Source organism: Erpetoichthys calabaricus, chromosome 13 (assembly GCF_900747795.2).
Source record: "Erpetoichthys calabaricus chromosome 13, fErpCal1.3, whole genome shotgun sequence".
Lineage (NCBI taxonomy): Eukaryota > Metazoa > Chordata > Cladistia > Polypteriformes > Polypteridae > Erpetoichthys > Erpetoichthys calabaricus.
In genome coordinates, this window is record NC_041406.2 from 62,955,460 (window position 1) to 62,976,928 (window position 21,469).

General features: G+C 36.1%; 1 protein-coding gene across 3 annotated transcripts in view; it reads right to left on the reverse strand.

Annotated features, from left to right (window-relative positions):
* Positions 1-1,895: 1,895 nt before the first annotated feature.
* ppp1r9a (protein phosphatase 1, regulatory subunit 9A) overlaps positions 1,896-21,469 on the reverse strand; it is a 286,652-nt gene continuing 267,078 nt past the window's right edge. For 2 of the 3 annotated variants that reach the window (XM_051935816.1, XM_051935817.1), the window contains exons 18-20: positions 12,441-12,464; positions 11,982-12,164; positions 1,896-6,548 (exon numbers count right to left, since the gene is read on the reverse strand). In XM_051935816.1, the coding sequence (XP_051791776.1) occupies positions 6,351-6,548; positions 11,982-12,164; positions 12,441-12,464 (405 nt within the window). In that variant the 3' untranslated portion in view covers positions 1,896-6,350. The remainder of the gene's footprint in view (positions 6,549-11,981; positions 12,165-12,440; positions 12,465-21,469) is intronic. The other variant, XM_051935819.1, reaches the window with a different exon arrangement.

Below are 21,469 nucleotides of genomic sequence, written 5' to 3' on the forward strand. Positions count from 1 at the left end.
CTGAGGTTGTGAGGCAACAGAATAAAAGGATGGCTGGGAAGTCATTTCCTTATCCGATCTGTGGACTCCAAAACTCTCAAAAAAGCCTTGTGCAAAACTTTTTGTGTGTTACTTTTGGTTTTAACCTCTTGCTTATTCTGTCCACCTTGAATCTTGTCTCTAGTTTTGGCTTCAGTTCCTTTTGCACTTGTACCATTTTTGTTTTCCTATGAACGTCCTCTGGTTCTGTTCAAAAACGTTTATCTGCCAGTGCGCTGACAGAAGTTTCTGAGCGTCAACAGCTTGAAAGCTTTACCAACGAAGAGAGCTGTGATCAGGAAAATGTCTTTACCTGAAGAAAAACAGTGCCAAGAAACTGTGATAAATGTGGAAGGCCTGTTTTCTGAAATCACTTTAAAGTAGCCATATTTTCTTTCATTTCAATGTTTGCACCAATGTACCATAGAGCCAATGTAAAGCAGCAAGAACAGGAAGGCTATTTTTGTATCTATAAAAAATGCTTTACTTAAGACAATAATTTCCCATGGCAAATTAATAAATACTATCCATCCATTATCCAACCCACTATATCCTAACTACAGGGTCAAGGGGGCCTGCTGGAGCCAATCCTAGCCAACACAGGCCGCAAGGCAGGAAACAAACTCCAGGAAGGGTGCCAGCCCACCGCAGGGCACACACACCCGGGACAATTTAGGATCGCCAATGCACCTAACCTGCATGTCTTTGGACTGTGGGAGGAAACCCACGCAGACACGGGGAGAACATGCAAACTCCATGCAGGGAGGACCAATAAATACTATGATAGTGAAAAAATAACTTTGACTTATAAAATACTGAACTTATTCTTTAAAACATAATTTTTGAAGGAGAATTACTTAATAAAGCAAGTATCAAATTATGCTGAAAAGAGACTGAGTTCTTCAAATGTTTTATTCTAACTATGATAAGAAACCAGAAGAATGGCAATCATAATTGACAAGACAATTCTTTTACTAATCACTCATGTAATGTCTGACTCTGAAGGGTGATATATAATAGGGTGGGGAGTCTACATAAATCCAAATTAATTCTGGCTAATGTATCTTTCATGGTCAAACCTGAATCAGCAAAGCTAATGGGGCTGGATTAACGAGGACTCATTCTGGGCAAGGGATAAACATTAAAAGTGACAATGGAAAAGTAACAACCATTGTCCTTACAGATAATGCCGAAAAAATGGAAACATAATAATGGCAACCTGAGGGAGCCTCAAGCCACTTCTAGGGTTACAAAGAAATTACCAGAGGGTATAAAAGAGCTCCTCTATAAGGTGTGTTCGTCATGTTATTCTGAGGCTTACTTGCTACAGGGTGGTCCAGATCTAATTATGCAATTATTGCATTGCATTAAAAGTTGTATAGTTAGATCTGGACCACCCTATATATATGTGCTACCCATTTTCCAGTAGATATATATTTTTTTAAATTGTAAAATCATAAAAATCAAACAAATTTTTTAAAATAAAGATAAAAGAATACCCCAATGTGGGTATTTTGCCCCCCTCATTCTATAAGAATACCAATACATTCATAAATTGTTAAGTGTTTGCCCACACAGTAATTGTATATGCAAAAGGACGTCTTTAGTTTCAGCTAAATAATTTTGGAGCTTTTTAAGGAAAATGATGGTGTGCATTTGTTTGTAATAATGGGATACACAATAGCCTTGCAGTGACAAATGCATGCAATGATGAGAGTGGATGGACTCCGTGATCATTGGTTCAAATATCTCTTTAAAAGAAAAAGGGTGTTAAAATGAGTTTGCAGTTATGTAACATCTTCCATCCCGTAGACTTTGTCAGGTCTGAATTGACGCTCATTGCAGTGCTGTTCTTGATAAAAACACCAAACCACACATTGTTTTAAAGTTGAATTTTACTGAATTGTGTGACATGTTACTCACTGGCAGTAGGCGTATTTACAGAAAAATGAAAACAACTAGCACTTCACAGGCTGACTTTGAGTATTTAGAGCACTAAAGAAGGAAACGAGGAACCATCATAAATTCGGAAGTGAACTTTGTTGCTTTACGTAAGGAGTTACACCAACACAGACACATCATTTAAGGCATGGCAGGTTTTTCACATGCAAATCATAGATTTGAAACAAACAAAAAAAAATTACAAATAATGAAAAAACATTTTCTGTAACCTTCACATGCTACTTAGGATAAGCGTAAGCTTCCCAGGGTTTTGACATAATCCTTTACTGACTGAAAGCTAAGTCAAGTATTTTCATAAACAAAAGTTGAGCATTTCTTATTTAACGTCCATTCATTTTCTTAAATGGACTGCATTCAGGAAAAAAAAATCTAACCTGTATATATGAATTGATGTCTTTATAAATATATTTATTTACAAATATATTTATATACATAGACATATACATAATGCAAATTAAGTAGTGTCAGGAAATTAGTCAAATATTGGAAGAGCAGCAAGAATGAAGTAATAGTTTTAATATGACCTTAATATTTTTTGTATTATATCCCCTTTCATGACATTTCAAAATACTTTGGTTGATTTCCTCCAAAAATTAAATTACTAACTAAAGTTTCTGATGATGAAGAACAAAGAGCTCATTAAATGTTATTAACAGTATAGTCTTGTAGACATTTGCCACATGATCTTAATGTGTTAGGTCAGACAAAAAGGATGCCATCTGTTTCGTGGCTGTGCTGTGAAAGTGGCCAACAGGAACAGATAAAAGATGGAATGTATAGCAGCCTACCCAAATATTATCAGCTTGACACGAGAAGTCCACAAAAATGATAGACTGGATTATCGAGGCTACCATGAAAGCAGACATACAGTATATTTGTGTAAATTGCCTAAATTGCAGTATGTCGACTAAAGAGTGGAGAGTGATATGAAAAATTTTGCTTCAGCACTGTAATGATCTGATTACTTCATTTGTTTGGTACTTTCATCAATGACGCTGCTTCCTCAAGATTTTTTTTGTATAAAAATGTGTGCAAAATTGGAAAATTTGCTTTGAGGCAAATTATGAAATAAAAATACTTGAATATAGACATAATTTAATAACCTACTCACCATAAGGACACATGCCAGATGCATATTTAAAATGAAGTTGTGTACCTGCTCAGATATTAATGGGTTGTGAACAGGGAAGGACATTACGTGGCCTGGACTTACAAGGCAGCTTTCGTGGACCTGCTTTCTGTTTTAGAGGGCTACTGTATATCAGGTGGGATGTTCCTGCTATCATCTGCTGGTCTACAGGAGTTGCACTTATCATCTCCAAAGTTTCCCTTTACACTGTTTGAGGGATAAGCAGAGTTAGCATCTTCCTCCCAGGGTCCCATTCCCTCCCTACAAAGATGGGACCTTCAGCCCCCCTAACAGTCCTCATCTGTTTACACTGATACTGTATGCAGATGTACTCCTGGGCTAAAAGTGTGAATACTTAAATTTCTTTCTGGCCCCAATGGACTTTTACCTTAGTCATGTGCCACCTGTGCTCAATCTCTCGCAACTTGCAAAAGTCATACAATGTGTCTAATTTTCTGTGCCATTAATTGTAAATATTTACATTGAAAACATATTTTTATTTTGTTGTTTTTGTTTTTATGTTTATTTGTTTAATTTCTCTTAGAAAAATGTGTCCAGTTCTCTGCCGGCTTTCTTTTGTAAAAATGGGATACTTGACCATACAAGTTTTAGAACCTACTTTTTCTAGTACCGAGTCACAATGGCAGAAACTAACATTCATGTATTTATATTGTGCTGGCTAAATAACAGAATACTTAGAGAAAATCCAGGGGCAGAATTGGCAAATTCCGTGCAGGCACTCACCACCCTAGGAAACAAACCCAAGTCGCTGGAGCTGTAATGCAGCAGTGCTAACTGGTATGTGAACAATGAATACCTAAAGGCTATGTCAGATGACGTGACTTTTTCAGCTGTTTTCAGTGGTAGCCTTCATTTACTTTCATCTACAGAAACTTGGGAATTCGGAGGCTCTACTGTGAACGAATCACTCCAATAGCCTGCGATTCACTTTGATAAAATTAAACAGGTTTGATTCTCTGTTTATTCACAGAGGTGGGCTCTCTGTGCACGAGCGCTGAAAACCAATGAAAGCTCATCTGGAAGTACAATATTATTTAATGTAGCGATGATGAATAAGGAAATCAGGTGTTTTAGATGTGACAAACGGAAGAGGAGATTTTCTCATGTTTTACATACCACAACAGAACGGGAAAAAGAAAAAAGGACTGAACTCCCAGTAGCGTAGTTAACCCTTTGTACAGCGCTAGCTGTATCAGGCAGCACAATATTTGTCGTCAGAAAACGGGATGGGCATGACTGACTTGGTCTGGCGACAAGATCAGTAACTCGGTCAGTAAATCTGATATATCTAACAACCTGACGTTGTATAACGTGACACTGGCTTAGTTAGATTTCTGACTAAAAGAAACAAAGCAAGATTTGTTATTTAAAGAATGGGAGAATGGGGATGCCATTGAATTGCCATGATGCAACAAAACATTTCTACAACCTCATATAGAAGTCTTAACATTTAACACTAAGTGGATCTTTGTCATGACCTTCAAAAATAATCATATGTGATCATTGTTGCAATACTCAAAATCCAAATGAACAGCAGACCTGAAGATTATTCAGCTGCATAAAATTGACCAAGAAGAAAAAGTTAAACAAATAGTCCTTAAATAACGACCTCAACCACTGTCTTTATACTCACTGAATGATTTTAAACCCATTTTTTATTTTCTTACACTGAATTATTGACTGCCATCTTGAAGATACCTGAAAAGCTTGATAGAAGAGCTGAATTAAAAAAAAATAAAAAATATCAGAAAGACAGAAAACCTCCGCAAGTTAACATGTTAATGACTAATCATAATACAGATTTTAATATATACATAAGTATACAACTTTATTTCTTTTTTTTTTTTTTTACAAGTATTAAGTTAATTTTTCAAGTGCTGACTCCAGATTTCTGCACCTAATGCAATACTCGATCACAGAACAACTCCAGTATTGCTTCTTAATTTTTATATATATATATATATATTTTTTTTATTTATTTTTAGCAGACGGAATGTGCAGAATAAACGTGGATACCACGTGGCCCTGCTGCAGTGACGCATAACATCAAGTGTTATTTCCCACATTTTCACATTCTGGGCTTGTAAAACATTATAAAATGTAGCTCATGAATAAAGCACATTAAGGAACATCAACAAAAAAAGACAAAAAATACAATAAAGATGGCTTACAAAACTAAAACAATATAAAATAATAAAATGGGTAGACAAACACAATGCAAAATAAATAGGACACAGCGGAGTAAAAAGTACTTAACACCTAGGTGAACATTCATGGACTAGTGGTTAGTCATTAATGAATGGAAATTAAATGTCATTTTAAAACTAAAAAATATAAACCATTAAAAATAACAAATAAGCCTCAGATGAATCAATTAAAGGCTCAACATAGTTAGACAAGTGAATGTAAAACACCATTTGTAGGACAGTAGGTACAGTTTTAGGCAGGGATTACTGAGGTTAATACAAGTTGATCTTTGAGCACTTCCATCATCAGCATGCAGGCGTTACTTCACATTAACATCCCACACCAGTAAAAGGTGTTATTAAAATGAAAGTGTGCAACTGTTGGTAATAATCAAGAAATATTTACAAAACAGAAAATAAAGTATAAAAAATTATGTTCTCTCAGAGTACATTTCCATTGTGCTTTTTAATACGAGATTGTTTTAATTTTGCAATTAAGTAAAATTGTCAGATTGTAAGATTGATTGTGGACTTAACTGCTTATTTTTTGACTTGCCTGATGTTTAGTGCCTGTTCAAAACACTGACATTAATTTTTAAAAATATTTTTTTTATATTTGAAATATTTGTATTCAGTAGTATGTACAGGCCTTTCTAGATTTGTTTCTTTTTCTTTGCACAATATTCTCATTTTTGAAGAGTTTTGCTAAACCTTTGCCCTATGTACAGTACAGCCATTAGTAAAAAAAAAAAACATTCTTACCTGACATATATTTTAATATATTAAAACTGCATGGTGCTAAATGGAGAACAAGGCAGACAATAAGGAGTGATGCTGAAGTGATAACCCGGGTTGCTTCACTGAGAATAAGTAACATCGACTGACATGTATGTTAGCTGCTGTGAAGTGAAGAACACTGAAGTTGTTCATCCGTACTTTTCATTGCTCAGCCTGTTACTTACGCTTTGGGACACCATCGACACCAGTTAGAATTCCACTTGATACCAAATCTGCAACAAAAACTGACAATTCCACTACTGCTTATTGCTTCCCTCTGCGAGTCCAGCAGACTGAGTGCATGTAGTTTTGGTCGATTTCTGTTGCTTACGAAGCTTTTCCTGGTGTTTTTCCAGTTTTTCTTGTGTCTTGCGGGTCTTGTCCAAGATAGCTTTCAAGTCTTTAAGTTTCGTTTTAATCAAAGCCCGGTCTTGAGAAGAGGCAACACCAAGAGACTGAAAGTATAAAAAACAACAAAACTTCAAAGTGACATCTCCTATAGTCTTTTTATATTACAATAGTGACTATTTTTGACTATTTGAATATCTGAACTATGGAGTTTACAATATGTGTACATTTGGAGTGGTTTCTCTAGGTGTTTATAGCTTAAGCAAATTTCCACACGCTTCACTCCTAACATTGACTCCAGGGTCGCTGCCTTTTGTGTTGCCCATATAAACTTTGGAAAACAAATGGATGAATTAGTACATTTCTAGGTAGCATGGCAGTGCTGAGAGTATCACACAGTATGTTCTCTAGAACAGATATGGATATTCCATCACTGATCTCCAGCGTTGTGCACAGCACTACCTGCTAATGGTGCCCGTTGTGTATTTAGTAATTAGTGTAATCTCTACTTGTATTTTAACTGAGAATTGTTCTGCGCCTGCACTCACTGTGGAGCACCGCACAAAAAAAGAAGGTTGTACTGTAACAAAATATCCAGGTAGGTTAGGCTCCCTGTTCCTCATTTTAATATACTCATGACATAAAATGATTGCTCGTGTTTTATTCATTCATTCCTTTCTTCATTTTCTTAAACGTGCTTATTTCTAATGCTGGGTTCAAAGGCTGTTTGTAGCCAGGGAATGAGAGAGGATCTGGGTGAGGTCTTTAAAAAGAAAGTGGTAAGTGTGTAAAGATTTAAAATTGTAGAAATCACTAAATGCAGAATATATCAAATACACAACAGCATTTTTTTAAGGTGGACATATACAGCACCTTCCAAAGTGTTGATTATATATTTTTTTTACAATAAACACCCACAATGACACAACTCCTTTTTATGAATGGAAATGAAATGCTTGTTTAGGCCATACAGGTGACAATCTGAATTTTTTTTTTCTTCTTGCAAAATGAATTGTCCCATACAAATTTAAAACAGTTTATTTTCGGAGCCATTTTAATTCAATCCAGAGTTTAAGAGGCTGCAGCCTGTTGTGGTTACATTTTATGAAGAAGTAAAAATGAGCCCTGGGCATTGTGCCAGTCTATCACAGCACACGTTCGCTCAAATGGAGCCTAATGTTGAGTTGTGCATCAATATAGCCTGCACGCTTTTCAGGGTTTTTGAAGAAAACTGGAGTTCAGTGAAGTAGCGGTGCCAGGATTTCATTAAAGGTTGGGACTAAAGTTGTCACTAGTATGTTGAATTATATTTTTATTATCCTTAAATATACACAATAAAAGCCAGATAATTTTAAAAGTTCAGTCACACCAATGTAAATGTGGACATCTTATTTAAATCCACATACAAATGTTGAGAACTTACTACATACCTCCTGATGAAGTGTATGAGATTCCAGCCCATTGAAACACAAAAACAGCTCTGTAAGTTTATAGTTAATTGATATTTTAATCAAGGGAGATGGATATTAAAATTCAAGTATGGAATATATGGTAATTGTCATTTGTAAAAAGAAAAAAGCTACGCTACAAAACCAGGTGGGCCAATGAACAAAGGGGGTGGGCATCAGCCTACTTCGGCCCAACAGTGGCAGCGTGCCTGCTACATGGAGAACTATATGTGCAGACTCCTCGTAGACAGCGACCAGGCCAGGATTCTGCAAAGTCTCTGAAGTGCCAGTAGCGAAGCGTGAATGTTCAGTATTGTAAGCAACTGACTACAAAGAGTCTAAAAAAAAAAGTTTAACAAGAACTGTCAACTGTGTTCTGTCAAGAGTAGGACAGTTAAAAGGAAAAGGACCAAGAGATAAAGTGTCAAGTCGATGAGCTAAAATTCATGCTGCAAATCTGTTAACTGAGATGTTTAAACCAAAGCATTAAATTAAATCATGCTTTGGTTTGAGGCTTCATTTATTTTTTTTAATTTTGGTGTGTTTTCTCTCACCGAATTCATTTTTAATATTAACTTATTCAAAGAGTTAGACTTATCTTGCTCAGCTGGAAGAATCCTAACTCTCCTCTTCTAAGTCAGTGGGTAACTGATGTTTTATATGATTTGAAACTGGAAAAAATCAAATTCACACTTAAAGGATCTGTGCAGAACTTTTTCAAAACCTGGCAGGATCTGATCAATAACATTTTAGAATAAGCTTTTAAATTGAGGAAGCAGGTTCTTTCCCCTCTTTTACTCCATTTATTTTTATTCATTTATTATTTTATCTATTCATTTGTCTTTACTCTGCTGGCCCAGCTCTCTTTCTCAGGGGTAGAGGTTGATTTGTTTCAAACCTTTTTCTTTCTTAAACTCAAGTTATGTGTATGGAGTGTTATTTGATTTTAATAAATTCAATAAAATTAAAAAAAAATATTCAAAGAGGGCTGCTGGAAAAAATTTTTGATCTTTATTTTGCACTGCCATTTTCTATTATTTTTGGCACTGCCATTTTCTGCACTTGGCGTCTGGGTTTACATGACGATCTTTCCCAGAAGGCACCAAGATTGCGCTGCATGTGACGTCACCGGACCGACCATATACAGATCGGTGCACACAGTCCTTAACTGTCCAAAATCGTGGTGTGAGATTCTGTTTTTTAATAAAAGACTTTCTTGTATTTTAACTCACCCCTTGATTTTTTTCTTGAGGTTTGAACCTGTTGACTGAAAAATTTGGTATTGGCCTTGAGATAATTTCTCTAATCTGTCTCATCTCCTCATCTTAGTCACAACAGAAAACAAACTAGAAGGTTTGAACGTATAAACTCCTGGAAAAAAGTGTCCTAGTATTTAAATACATGCAGGTGACGTCATATGTCACTACTTCATGGACATTCTCCCTAACTGCTGTCCACTGTGTCATATTACAAGAAGCAGAAAATGCCGGAAACAACAGAAAACAAAATGGTATTGTGGCATTTATAAAGCATGATGTTAACAGTAAAACAGTAAATCCTTCATATAGTTCATGAAAAATGAAAGAAAAAACAAAATCTCCACATTTCAAAATCAAAATAAAAAATTTGCACAGACTAAGGAAAAATGTATTTTGATTTAAAAAAAATTAACAATAACTCTCATATCCTAATAAGAGCTTCCAACATTTTAAGTCTTTTATCTTATTTATGTTTATCCACAATCACATTAAAGTATAAGTTCGATATTTTTCAAGTCAAAGTTAATTCTTCACCATCAATGTACAAGGGACGCTCAAAAAGTTTCCGCACTTTTGTTTAACTATATTTATTAAGAATTTCAGAAACAAATGACATCACTTTTCTACAAAGTCACCTTGGTTTGCGATGCAATTTTCTCAGCGTCCTACCAACTTTTTAATGCCCAATTACTACTCCTTCTGCCTTCACCGTTTCCAACGAAAATATAAAAGTCTGGAAACATTTTGAACGTCCCTCATATTTATTAATTTGCCACATATAATTGTGCTCTAAAGTGAAGTGTTTTTTCATAAATATTAAAAATACTGTGACTGTTCTTGCAGCTTACAATACGACTGAAGGGTCCATTGGTGAAAAAAAACCCCTTAAAACTACTAAATATGTCCACTTTGGAGCAGCAAAACCTTTGATTTAAGAAAACATGCCTTCCCTGTTTATGAGGCATAATAAAAGGAAATTATAAATAATTATTTTATCACAGATTCTTTAGTGCTAGTGTGTTGTACCGTGTTAGCCATTATGAATGTAGTGAAAAGTCAAGCAAAATGATCCCTTTTATTGGCTAACTTGAAAGATTACAATATGCAAGCTTTTGAGGCAACTCAGGCCCCTTGCATATTGTAATCTTTTTAGTTAGCCAGTAAAAGGGGTCATTTTGCTTGACTTCTCATTACTTTTTACTTGAGGTAAGAATACAATTCCTGTTCGCTTGTCTGCTTGTAGCTGCCATTGTGGATGGGATGTAAATAAAGAAATTGATGGGCAGGAAACCAAACCCGTGTCTGAAGCTATTTAGAGCAATTTTGACTTTTGAGAAAATGGTTTGAAAATGCACAATATCCAGGATGTAACCCCAAAAATAAAAAAGAAAGTGGTTACAGTTCCCATCGACCTCCTTATGGTAAGCACAATACCTTAAAGTTTTAGCTTGTAGTGCTTTGGTTGTATGCAAATACTTGAATGGATGACTTACCAAAAGTGGGCCTGAGTACTGTATACAGTAGATAAGTAGCTTTTTAAGTAGGGCAGTAAGGTCGAGCAGTCATTAGTTGTGCTGCTTAACAGATCGACTGTCATGGGTTTGAATCATGTGCGTGATTGCTTTCGATGTAAATAATTACAGTAATCTCTATACAGTGACTCAGATCTCTCAAGCATCAATGCTAAGTAAATATTTAACACTGCAAAAAGTAAGATCGATAATCAAATTTACTGTAATGAAAGCAGTCCATTCCGGTTTTGATCGTTTCTTTCAGTTTAATTTTGGAATGTGAAAAAATGTCTCCAGAACTCTGAAATTGATGGTAGATGAAAATTGTTCATCAGTAAACACATACTTCAGTATAACAAAGCAACATGTCTAAGTTTTCCAGTGATGGGAGCAGCACATTCCACTTTCCTACAACAAAAGCACTTTTTCCTCAGTGGCCGTTACTTCACCTTTTCCACATGTGCACCAACAGCTGCCATTTCTTTGTTGCATCGCTGTACCTTCCAATTGCATATTTTGCTCTTTCATATTTTTGCCTCTCCAATTCTGCTCTTCTGTCTATTGGAGGTCTTTTGTGCAAATAAGATTCAGCGATTATGCTAAATATGTTTGTCTACATAGTCGGATATACAGTATTACCCATTTAAAATTATACATTATTTGTCTAAATACTGAAAATGTAATTGTAAGGAATCGGTTCTCAAAATGAAAATGGCATGTCAGGCATTCACAAAATGTGCTAGATGAAATGATGCCTCTGGGGGTGAAAGTTTGTGCGGAGGAAGAGACAATTAGCAAGAACAGTTGCACTTCTTTAAAATGGCTGAATCTCACAAACAGTTTTTTTTTTTTTTATTCCTTTCTAAAGCGATACGGATACACTGTTTAACAACATTTGTAAAATCTCAATATGTGGAATAATGTCCAATAACATTTATGCCATAAAAATGAATGTATTTGGTTAAGTTTAAGGCTTTTTTTTCATGTTTGGACCCATGTACCCTTGAGTGCCATTGTAAGCTTCAAGAAAAGACAAGGTCTTTGTAAAAGTAATGAAAAATGCTGAACTTTAGAATGCATTTTTATGTGGCAAATTAAAATATATAATTGTGAAGAAATAACTTTGAATTGATAATTACAGCATGTGTCCTTTAAAAAGCATAAACACAGCTAAATGGATATTTCACAGTGTGAAATGCCATTAAATTCATTCTGAATAAACACAGTTTTACAAAATACAGGGAAAAATAAATTAAAAAAAAATCCCTGTCTGAATTCCAAAAATAACTAAAAATATTATACTGTATCAGTTATGTTTTTACCTTTAACTTGCTCCCATCTAACTGAAGCAGCTGCTCTCCATCGATATTTCTGGCAGTAAACTCTGGAATGTATTGCTCCATATTAAGACCCATCAGCCAATGAGAAACCTGCTGGCTGCTCCATTCAACGATCGCCCTGTTCTGCCACTGATTGTGTTTCGGTGAGTGACCATCGTCAAGAATCTATGATTGCAAAAAAAAAAAAAAATCAATTAAAAAATGTTTTACAGACTTTGTTTTCCTAGTCTATGCTGTTTATTCACAACTGAGCTCACAATCATTGAGTGTGCCCATGTGCTCGGGCTAATGGCAGTTTTAGTTAACACTGAAAGTACTATTGGACAGCAGAAAACATTTATTTTTTTAACATGAGACGTAGGCTAGTGTTGCATGCTACAGTATTTATAGTACTTAAATATTTTATGCAATGGGAAAAACTTTTTTTTGTCATTATCTCACCTCATCATCTATCATATCCAGGCTCTGAGTGGAGCAGCAAAAAAAAGAGGGTGAAAGATCATTAGACCAACAATAAAAGATAACAAAGTAGAACAATTCAAATATCTCATTCATTACAAAAATGATTGTTATAGCATATAATTCATACATTTTATCTGGTATGTTTTTTCATTTTGAAACATGAATACTTACTTTAGCTTTTAAGGCCAGGATAATTTAAAATGTTATATTATAAATGCACTGATGGCCAGCCTGAGCTGTAAAGCTATATGACATAATTCTTACATCTCTATATATACAGTATATATAAAATCCAATGTCTGTCTGTTTATCTGTCTGCTTTTCACGAGAGAACTACTTAACAGATTTAGATTGGGTTTTTTTCTATAATTTGCTTGAATATTCTGGTTGATTTTGCAACTTTTCTCATTGCGCTAAGTATCATAGTTCGCCTGCAGGAACGATATATTTGTGCTAATGTGAGACAGAGGCTGCAGGCCAAGGGGAGGGGGGAAGCGTGACGTCAGGGCCTTCCTCACTCATGCACCAGCCTCCATTCGAATCGGTGTACCTCTCGCCACATTTTGGAGTGTACCTTGCCTCTGCTTAGCTATATATATATATATATATATATATATATATATATATATATATATATATATATATATATATATATATATGCACACACACACACATACATACATACATATACTCAACTTAGATAGAAAAATGAAAGTAACATATACTTCAAAAACAATCCAGATTCAGCATTCAACTCCCACTAGACTAAAGGTTAAGCACAGCCCCTACCATGTTCACAATTATATTAATGAGTTCTTGCCCAGTTCTGAAGAAGTGTTGAACAGGACCTCATATCGACCATATGATTTTATCCAGTTTGAGAGAATACAGAACATCACTTTCCAACTGAGTTACACATAATGCGATTTGGGATAGGTTATGGGATAACAAATGGGATTTTAATCGCAAAAAGCATTGGTGATAATGGACACTCTTGTCTTGTTCTGATGTCTTTAATCTAAGCAGATATAAATGTGATTGTAGATATAATTGTGAATTTCCCCTTGGGATTAATAAAGTATCTATCTAATTATAGCTTAGTAAGGAAAACAGATATCCCCAATTAAGTCTATTTAATGCCTTTTCTGCATCCAAAGATATTAAAACCACTGGAGAGTCAAATTCTGTAGAATTCTGTAGTGTTGAAGACTGGATAGTAGGTGTCTGGCATTTAATAAATAGTTTAGTCTTGTTATAACAAAAGGAAGCATTTTCTCAATTTTTAGCTAAAGCTTTTGCCAATATATAATATCATTATTCAGGAGTAAAACTGGTCAGAATGTTGCACATTATAGCAAGTCTTTATTTATTTATGTTTTCGGAAACATCCTTGTGGGTACCGCAGTGTCAACACAGAAGTTGATATAGTCTTTGAAGGAGTGACTGTGCCCCTCAATATCATCCCATTGTGTCTCACACTTCATTTTCTGGTTTGTCATTTCAGAGCCATTTCTTCTTTCAGGCTCAACTTTCTCATTGTTCTGGTGGTAACAGCTTGCCATTTAATAACAGGCTTATAGCTAGTAGTAAGATTGATCAGATTGTGACCAGATCTGCTCAAAGGTGCCATTAGTTTACATTTAATGTAATTTCCTGCTATATTATTAATCTCTGCTATTGCATTGCAAACTTCTGTGACGATGCAGGTTCTGCTCCATGCTCCCATCTTACTTCTGGGAGCCCTCGAACCCAACACTGTCAGTAATGTCACCGATGAGCTAGGCAGTGAAGACATTAACCATGAAGCAAGGGGATTGTGCAAAAAGTGCTAAGTGCTTTTATTAAAAATCAACAAAATCAAAGTGCCCAAATAGATAAGTGCAGTGTCTCTCAAACTTAATAAATAATCCAATGAAAACAAGTGAACTATGGAGGTTAAAAACACAATAGAAAAAAATCCTTTAAAACAACAAGGTTAAAAACAATGGCTAGAGGCAGTCTTTTTTTAAAAATACGGTGCTTACCTATTCCTTACTGGCGGCTTCCCTGCTTCTCCCCTAATGGGCCCTGCAACAGGTTAGTCGCCCTACCAGCAAAATGCAGCTCCCTTCAATACTGGTCCTGTAGCCCTCAGATCCCCGGCTATGTCGGGCTCCAGCCAGACCGAGACTTGGGTTCCTTCCCAAGTGGCCAGGGCGCTCACACTGGGGCTCAACATGCCCAAAGCCTCCTCGATTCCGCTTCCTTCAACGACCAGTCAACCCCTCTGCTGGTCTGCTCCTCAAAATTGCTCAGCTGGACCGACTGCTTCAATCTGCCTCATCCGAGAGTTGGCCAAACACTCCTCTGGGGCTCTCCTACCAGCTGCCTTCCACCTTCACAGAACTTGTTCTTACTCACACTCTCACTCTCCCGCACCCGCTTTCTCCTTCCTGCTGCCTTTTTCTCCATTAACCTATGTTCTTTCTCTCTTTTTTTCCTCTTTCTCTCCTCTATTTTTCTCCCCGTCTTTTTCTCCCCTCATAAACCCCCATCCGCCTTACGCTTCTATTAAATATTACGGGGACGTGGATCAGGTGTGGCAATTAGCAGCTCCCGGCAACAATTACGGATGCGGACGACTCCTAACCTGTGAACTTAAGCGAGGACCGTCCGCATCACAAATTCACCCGGGAACTGCTCCGGCCACACTACCACGCCCCCTCTCTAAGCCGCAAGGGTGGCGATGATTTATTTAAAAAGTGGCCTTTGACCTGAGCTGTGGACCCGCTACACCACAACTTCATATTTATGTATCCGTCAAGCTAGAAACATATTGGACCTTTTCCCTTGTTCCTATTGATGTCTCCTTATGCATATTGACATCATATTGATTTCTCTACTTAAAAATAAGTTTGTTTCCCTTGGTAGCACTAGAATAGATTCCAGCCCTTTTTTGAAGGTATAGCATAGTCAATCAATTTTTTAAATCTCCATAATAAGCTCTAATGACTTTTTGGTCTGCAAATTATTTTAAAGTGAAACATACAAGATAATCTGTCCTCTTTAAAAAGCCTTCAGAGTTTCCCACAATGCTACTGGGGAAACCACTTGGAAAGCCATGATCTTGAAAAAAAATTAAATTGTGTGGATATGAATTTTATAAAAATCCTTTTTCTGCTAGTAACAATGGGTTAAAAGCTACAAGTTGTAAGTTAAGTTTGTAGGACTTAATTATTAGAGCTCCAAAATAAGAGGAGCAATGTTGGAGATGTCAATGGTAAAAAAATTAATAGAGGATGATAAATTATTATCAATAAATAAGTAGCTGTTGATTCTTGAGTAACTATGATGTTCTGACAAAAAGAATGAACATTCACTTGAATTTGGGTACAAAAAAAATCTCCATGAAATTCTTAAAGGTATGTTAGACGTCAATTATAAATCCTGTTAGAAGACATCAACATCACTGAAGCACATTTTTTAAGAATGACCCCTGCTCAGGCCCTATAAGAATAAAATCACTGACATGTTTGACATTTTTGACTCACAATAATACCGAATGCTTCACGAGTTTCCTTTGGGGAGACACCTGATGAGATGTACAGTACCTGCTTAATTAGCAATCTGTTAACAATTTTCACACTACTGGTATGCCACGTTATCTTACTGAACTGAAAGAGCTGCTAGCCACCTACCATCACATAGATTGGAAATTATATCCTATACTGCTTAAAAAAAATCAAATACACTTTACAAAGATTTATCCAAAATTTTTCTAATATTTGGCAGGCACTATTTAATGTTGTCCTCATTAATCAAGCATGTCGAACTTCTAATAACCTATATATATATCATCCAATTATTCGATTATGTTTATGAAATTGTGTTGCGTGAACATGATGTCTTACTAGTCATTAAAATGATGCTTTATTTCCCTGATAATTTTTGCTAAACTTAAATAAATTCTGAAACTGCTAATAAAACGGGTTATTTCTTTCCAAAACTTTGCATTGTTTTTAAGTAACTTGAAGACAGAAAACTGACAAAAAGGAGAAAAAATACTTCACTAGGAAGGTATGGATCCAAAGGACTCCTTAGGCTGCTATTAATTTCATTGTCAAATTTGCTTTCCATGGCGCTTGGTGAGTTGAACACCTGTTTACATCTAAATAGTGTTTTGTACAATTGAATACTGCATACATGCACAAAATGTAAATAATTTTCCTTCAGTTTTTGGATAAATACTATGGTCGGGGACGTGACCTATCACTTGAGGGATTTTTTCACCGATGCACGCCTGCCCAGTGTAAGCAAACTTCTACGTTATATATATTTTCTGTCATTTAAGTTCGGACAGAGAAACTTTTGTAAATTATGTGAAATCACTAGTGTGGACAAAGAACATTTTTGTTTAAAAAACAGTTTTGTTTTTAAATAGAAACATAGTGGTGTTGACATAGCCATAATTTCAGGAGATTTGTGATCCAAGCATGGTTTTCCCTAAGAACAGGGGGCATTACAAACAGCATTCCTAAAACTATAGACTCCATGAAAGCTCTGGTAGTAACTAAACTTCTCTCAGAAGAGGAATACCAAAGCCCAGTCATGCTTAACCTAAAAACACTGCTTGGATCTGTCATGTTGGCAATGCCAATAAAAAGACAACTGTGAGTGATCATATTCATAAGGGTCTACAGGACCAGTTTTTTAAATAAATTAGACAAACAAAAACAGTACGTTCAGCTATTACAATGTATGACAGATTCGCCATATGGACTAACTAGTAGTGAAATAAATTAATTGTTTGCATCTTCACATCTAAAGTTAAGCCCAGGAGTATAACATAATTAAAGTTATATGTATATAATAAAAAAGTTAGGGTTAGAAATGTACCCCTTCTATAGAGGTACATAAGCAAACCTTAACCCATTTTGGTGGGGTGGTTTACCCACCTTTTCACCTCTTAAATACATTCTCACCCAATGTTTTGGTCCTTCTCTATCCACCCTGCCCCAAACCTTCTATTAACCTTTGGTTTATTAATAACTTGCAAGGGGTCAGCTATTAAAATTCCACTTCTGGATTAGCGGTGGTCATGGAGGGTTACAGACCTCCCGTTAGTGGCCACCAGTGTCCTTTCACCAATAAGCTCTATTTAGTTTTTAAAGCTCCATCCCTTCTATGTAACTGCCAAATTGCTTATCCTAAAAGAGCAACTCTGAAATAGAAATTCTGTGCTACCATTAACTGATTTGGAGAAGTTTCTCAATATTTCCACTAATCTGTGAAAAATTCCTCTAAGTATGTGGTGGACTCAGGTGTTAATAAGGCAATCCTTATGATGGTTCATATTAAACTTCATATTGTGTATGCAGTATCAAATATTTATGTCAGCTGGACATTATCTTTTATAAATGAATTCTGCAATCCACTTGCAGGTTATCACAGAATGGCCCGTTCACTGGCAGGATAGAAGAGATCTGACACCGATCAGTCCTCTGTAAATATAAACATTTAACTACACTGTATGTAATCAGCAGTTAAAATGTACTAGAAACTATTAGAAAGTATTTAGACCTAGTTTAATTTCACTGATGCAAATGCTAATCAAAAATCTGAACTCATTATTTATTCAAAAGGAAAAACATATTAAAGAAAAAAGAATTAAATGATTTGTTAAAATAAGCTCAATACAAGGTGACTGAAAAAAATTCATCCGATTTCAAAATGCCATATTTTTACAACCGAAAGTCACCTAGGAACCAACTGAAAAAGGGGGTCAGGTCACCAAGTTTCTGACTGTCACTGAGAGATGGCTCCCTTCAGTCTGCGAGAAGATGGCGACCCCTGAGCAGAAAGCACTTTGCATTCTCCACTTCAATAAGAGTGAATCCGTCATAACTGGGCAACGAGCCCATGATCTGGTACTCCGCTTCTGGCCCACAAGATCACCAGATCTCACACCGTGTGACTTTTTTTTGTGTGGGAATGTTAAGGATTCTGTTTATGGGCCACCAGTCCCAACAACTACTGGATGATCTCCAAAATTGCATTAAAATAGTTGTGAATACAGTGACACCCGACATGCTCAATCAAAAATGGTATGAATTTGACTATCGCGTTGATGTTGTCCGTACAGCTGGAGGAGGTCATATTGAGCACTTGTAAAATTCCATAATAAACTTTATACTCACTTAAACCATTTACAATTTACTACATTGTTCTATAATGAATTACAAGTGAAAGAAATCATTTGGAAATCGGATGAATCTCTTTGTGAATCATCCTATATATCCACAGTTTTTGTTTGAATTTCCCTAAAATAGGAAATTCACTCATCAAGCTTTGGTATAAACACAAGTCTAAGGATGAAATAATGTTAGTTGAAAAACTGGTGATGAAAAAGTAATTTCTGGGGGCCACATTAACACAAGGCAATAAAGACGGTGTTTCTAGGAGGAGGTTTAAGAGTATTTGTGGGCAGACATGCTGTACGTGTCCAGATGCACTAATAAGCTAATTTCGTCTTGACTCATACAAGGGTTAGAGCTACAGCAGGCGTACCAGTATGTACAATGATCTGCAAATGAAAGAATTGTTCAATAAACTCTAACAGAAACAGAAGGAGAGAAATATTACAACAATGACTGGAGTGGGGAAACAAATAAGGGCAATAAGGAATTACAAAATGCAGATGAAGTATCACAAAAGATATTTAGTTTTTATAAAATAACCATTTTAAAAACAAGAAATAAAAGGAATATTTTTTCTGAAATAAAAAAGAGCTTGACATATTCCAGACAAAAACAGAGCTAGAGTTTTAATATGAGGAGTTTCAAGCTGTTATACTGCATATCTACTGTTGCATTACTGATAAAAACACTTAATGCCAAATACTAAAATAACGATACTTTAAAAACACACTAAATCAATGACTCCTTATGGGAATAATGTATTTGAAACATACTTTGAATAAAAACAGAACATTAAAAACTGCTTGAGCCAAAATCAAACCCACTAAATTTACTTAAGTCAGTTTCTGGCCCTGACTTAGGCACCCAATTAAGAAACAAATGTTTGATGAGAAAAGAGAGTTTATATACAATAAGTTGAGCCAGATGAAACTAATGTCCAATGAAAACCCACTCTATTTATGTTCATAGAAATATGGACTTTCTGGCTGAGCTTACTGCCAAACACTGAAACCATCCAGCATTGTAATTAATACTTGCACTCCTGAAAACTTTTAAGTGAAAATGCGAAAGATATTAACATTCGTGTTTTCTCTTGGATGTGGATAAAGTAACAATAAAAAAAATACAAAACATCACACTTTTAGTTGGGTGGCACGACAAACTGAGCAATGGCAAATGCATGCAGCAACAAATGCACATACAGTATATAGCTGGACAGTAGATCTCCTTACAGGCTCAGCTGAAGTATGCAGTTCTTCCTCAAAGCGAGAGGGGGCACTGTTGCTCTCCTGATTCTGTCTGCACATCTCCAAGAACAGGGGTAGGCAACGTCGGTCCTGGAGTGCCACAGTATGTGCAGGTTTTTGTTCCAACCCAGTTCCTTAACGAGAACTCAATTATTGCTGATGAAGCACATATTGCTTAAGTGACATTTTAATGCTTCATTTTAGTGGTCTCGCTTGTTAAGGTTCTCCAACCTTAATTGCTTATTTCAATCTTAAACTGCTGCATTCAGTGTTTTAATTGCTCCTTATTAGCAATAAGATGTAAAAGACAAAGCAGCCAGCAGTTCTCCAGCTAGCTTTTTTCCAATTACATCTGTGTGTGTTCATCATGCACTGTTTGATTTAATAAAACACTTAATAGAAAAATGTGACAGACTGAAAATGATCTGTTTTAGGCTTCAAATCATTTGGATGATATCCTTGGAAAGGAAAAAAATCTACGATATAAAAGCCTTACATTGCACAGACTAACAAGCCATAAAATTAAATAAGGTCTGAGATTGGCAATGACTGGTTTCTAATTAAGCAATTGGGTTGAATGAAAACCTGTAGCCACTGCGGCTCACCAGGACCTACATTGCCTACCCCTGTTTTACATCTTATTGCTAATAAGGAGCAATTAAAACACTGAATGCAGCAGTTTAAGATTGAAATAAGCAATTAAGGTTGGAGAACCTTAACAAGCGAGACCACTAAAATGAAGCATTAAAATGTCACTTAAGCAATATGTGCTTCATTAGCAATAATTGAGTTCTCGTTAAGGAACTGGGTTGGAACAAAAACCTGCACATACTGTGGCACTCCAGGACCGACGTTGCCTACCCCTGTCCAAGAAGACACCCAGTGAAGGCAACTGACTCCGCCTCTTCCAGTCCAAGTCCTATGAAGACTGGCATCTCCAGAAGGAGGCTTTTCACTTTAAGTCAAGCCACCTTCGAGGATGGAGCTCCACAAGAAGCTAATGTTAATAGAGACAAGGCTACTGCTTGTATTTTCAGTTTTGCGGCACCATTATGCAGTTGTTGTGATTTTTGTTGAAAGAATTAAAGGGGAGATCCCAATTGGTGTCCCAATATTTCATTCTAGAAACCCAGGTTTCACTACTGTTCATCCACACTACACACATTTTTCTCTTGCACTTTTGTTTACTGCCCATCTTGATAAGCTTTTAGTGGCAAACAAGGTCTGTTAAGACAATAGATTTAACATGGATGTACAAAGCCAGCTACACCCCCTATGCATTCAGAGTAAACACTAAAGTGAGTGGCTAAAGTGAAGCTCTATCAGCACTTTGGTCCGCTTTGACACTTTTGCAGAGACTTCAACAGATGAAAAGGCAGCCAAACGGATGATCATTTTAGGTTTGTAAATGCAAAATGAAACCTGGCTGGGTGTGATGGACAAAATAAGGCACCTATAAGCAGCAGGCACTGAATCTATAACTGGAAAGGGCCTTGACCTAATCACCAGCGCTTACACCTTCCTTCAAACCTAGGTGCACTCATCTCCTGTCTCACAATCTTCCGTCTTTGGACTGAGAAACCAC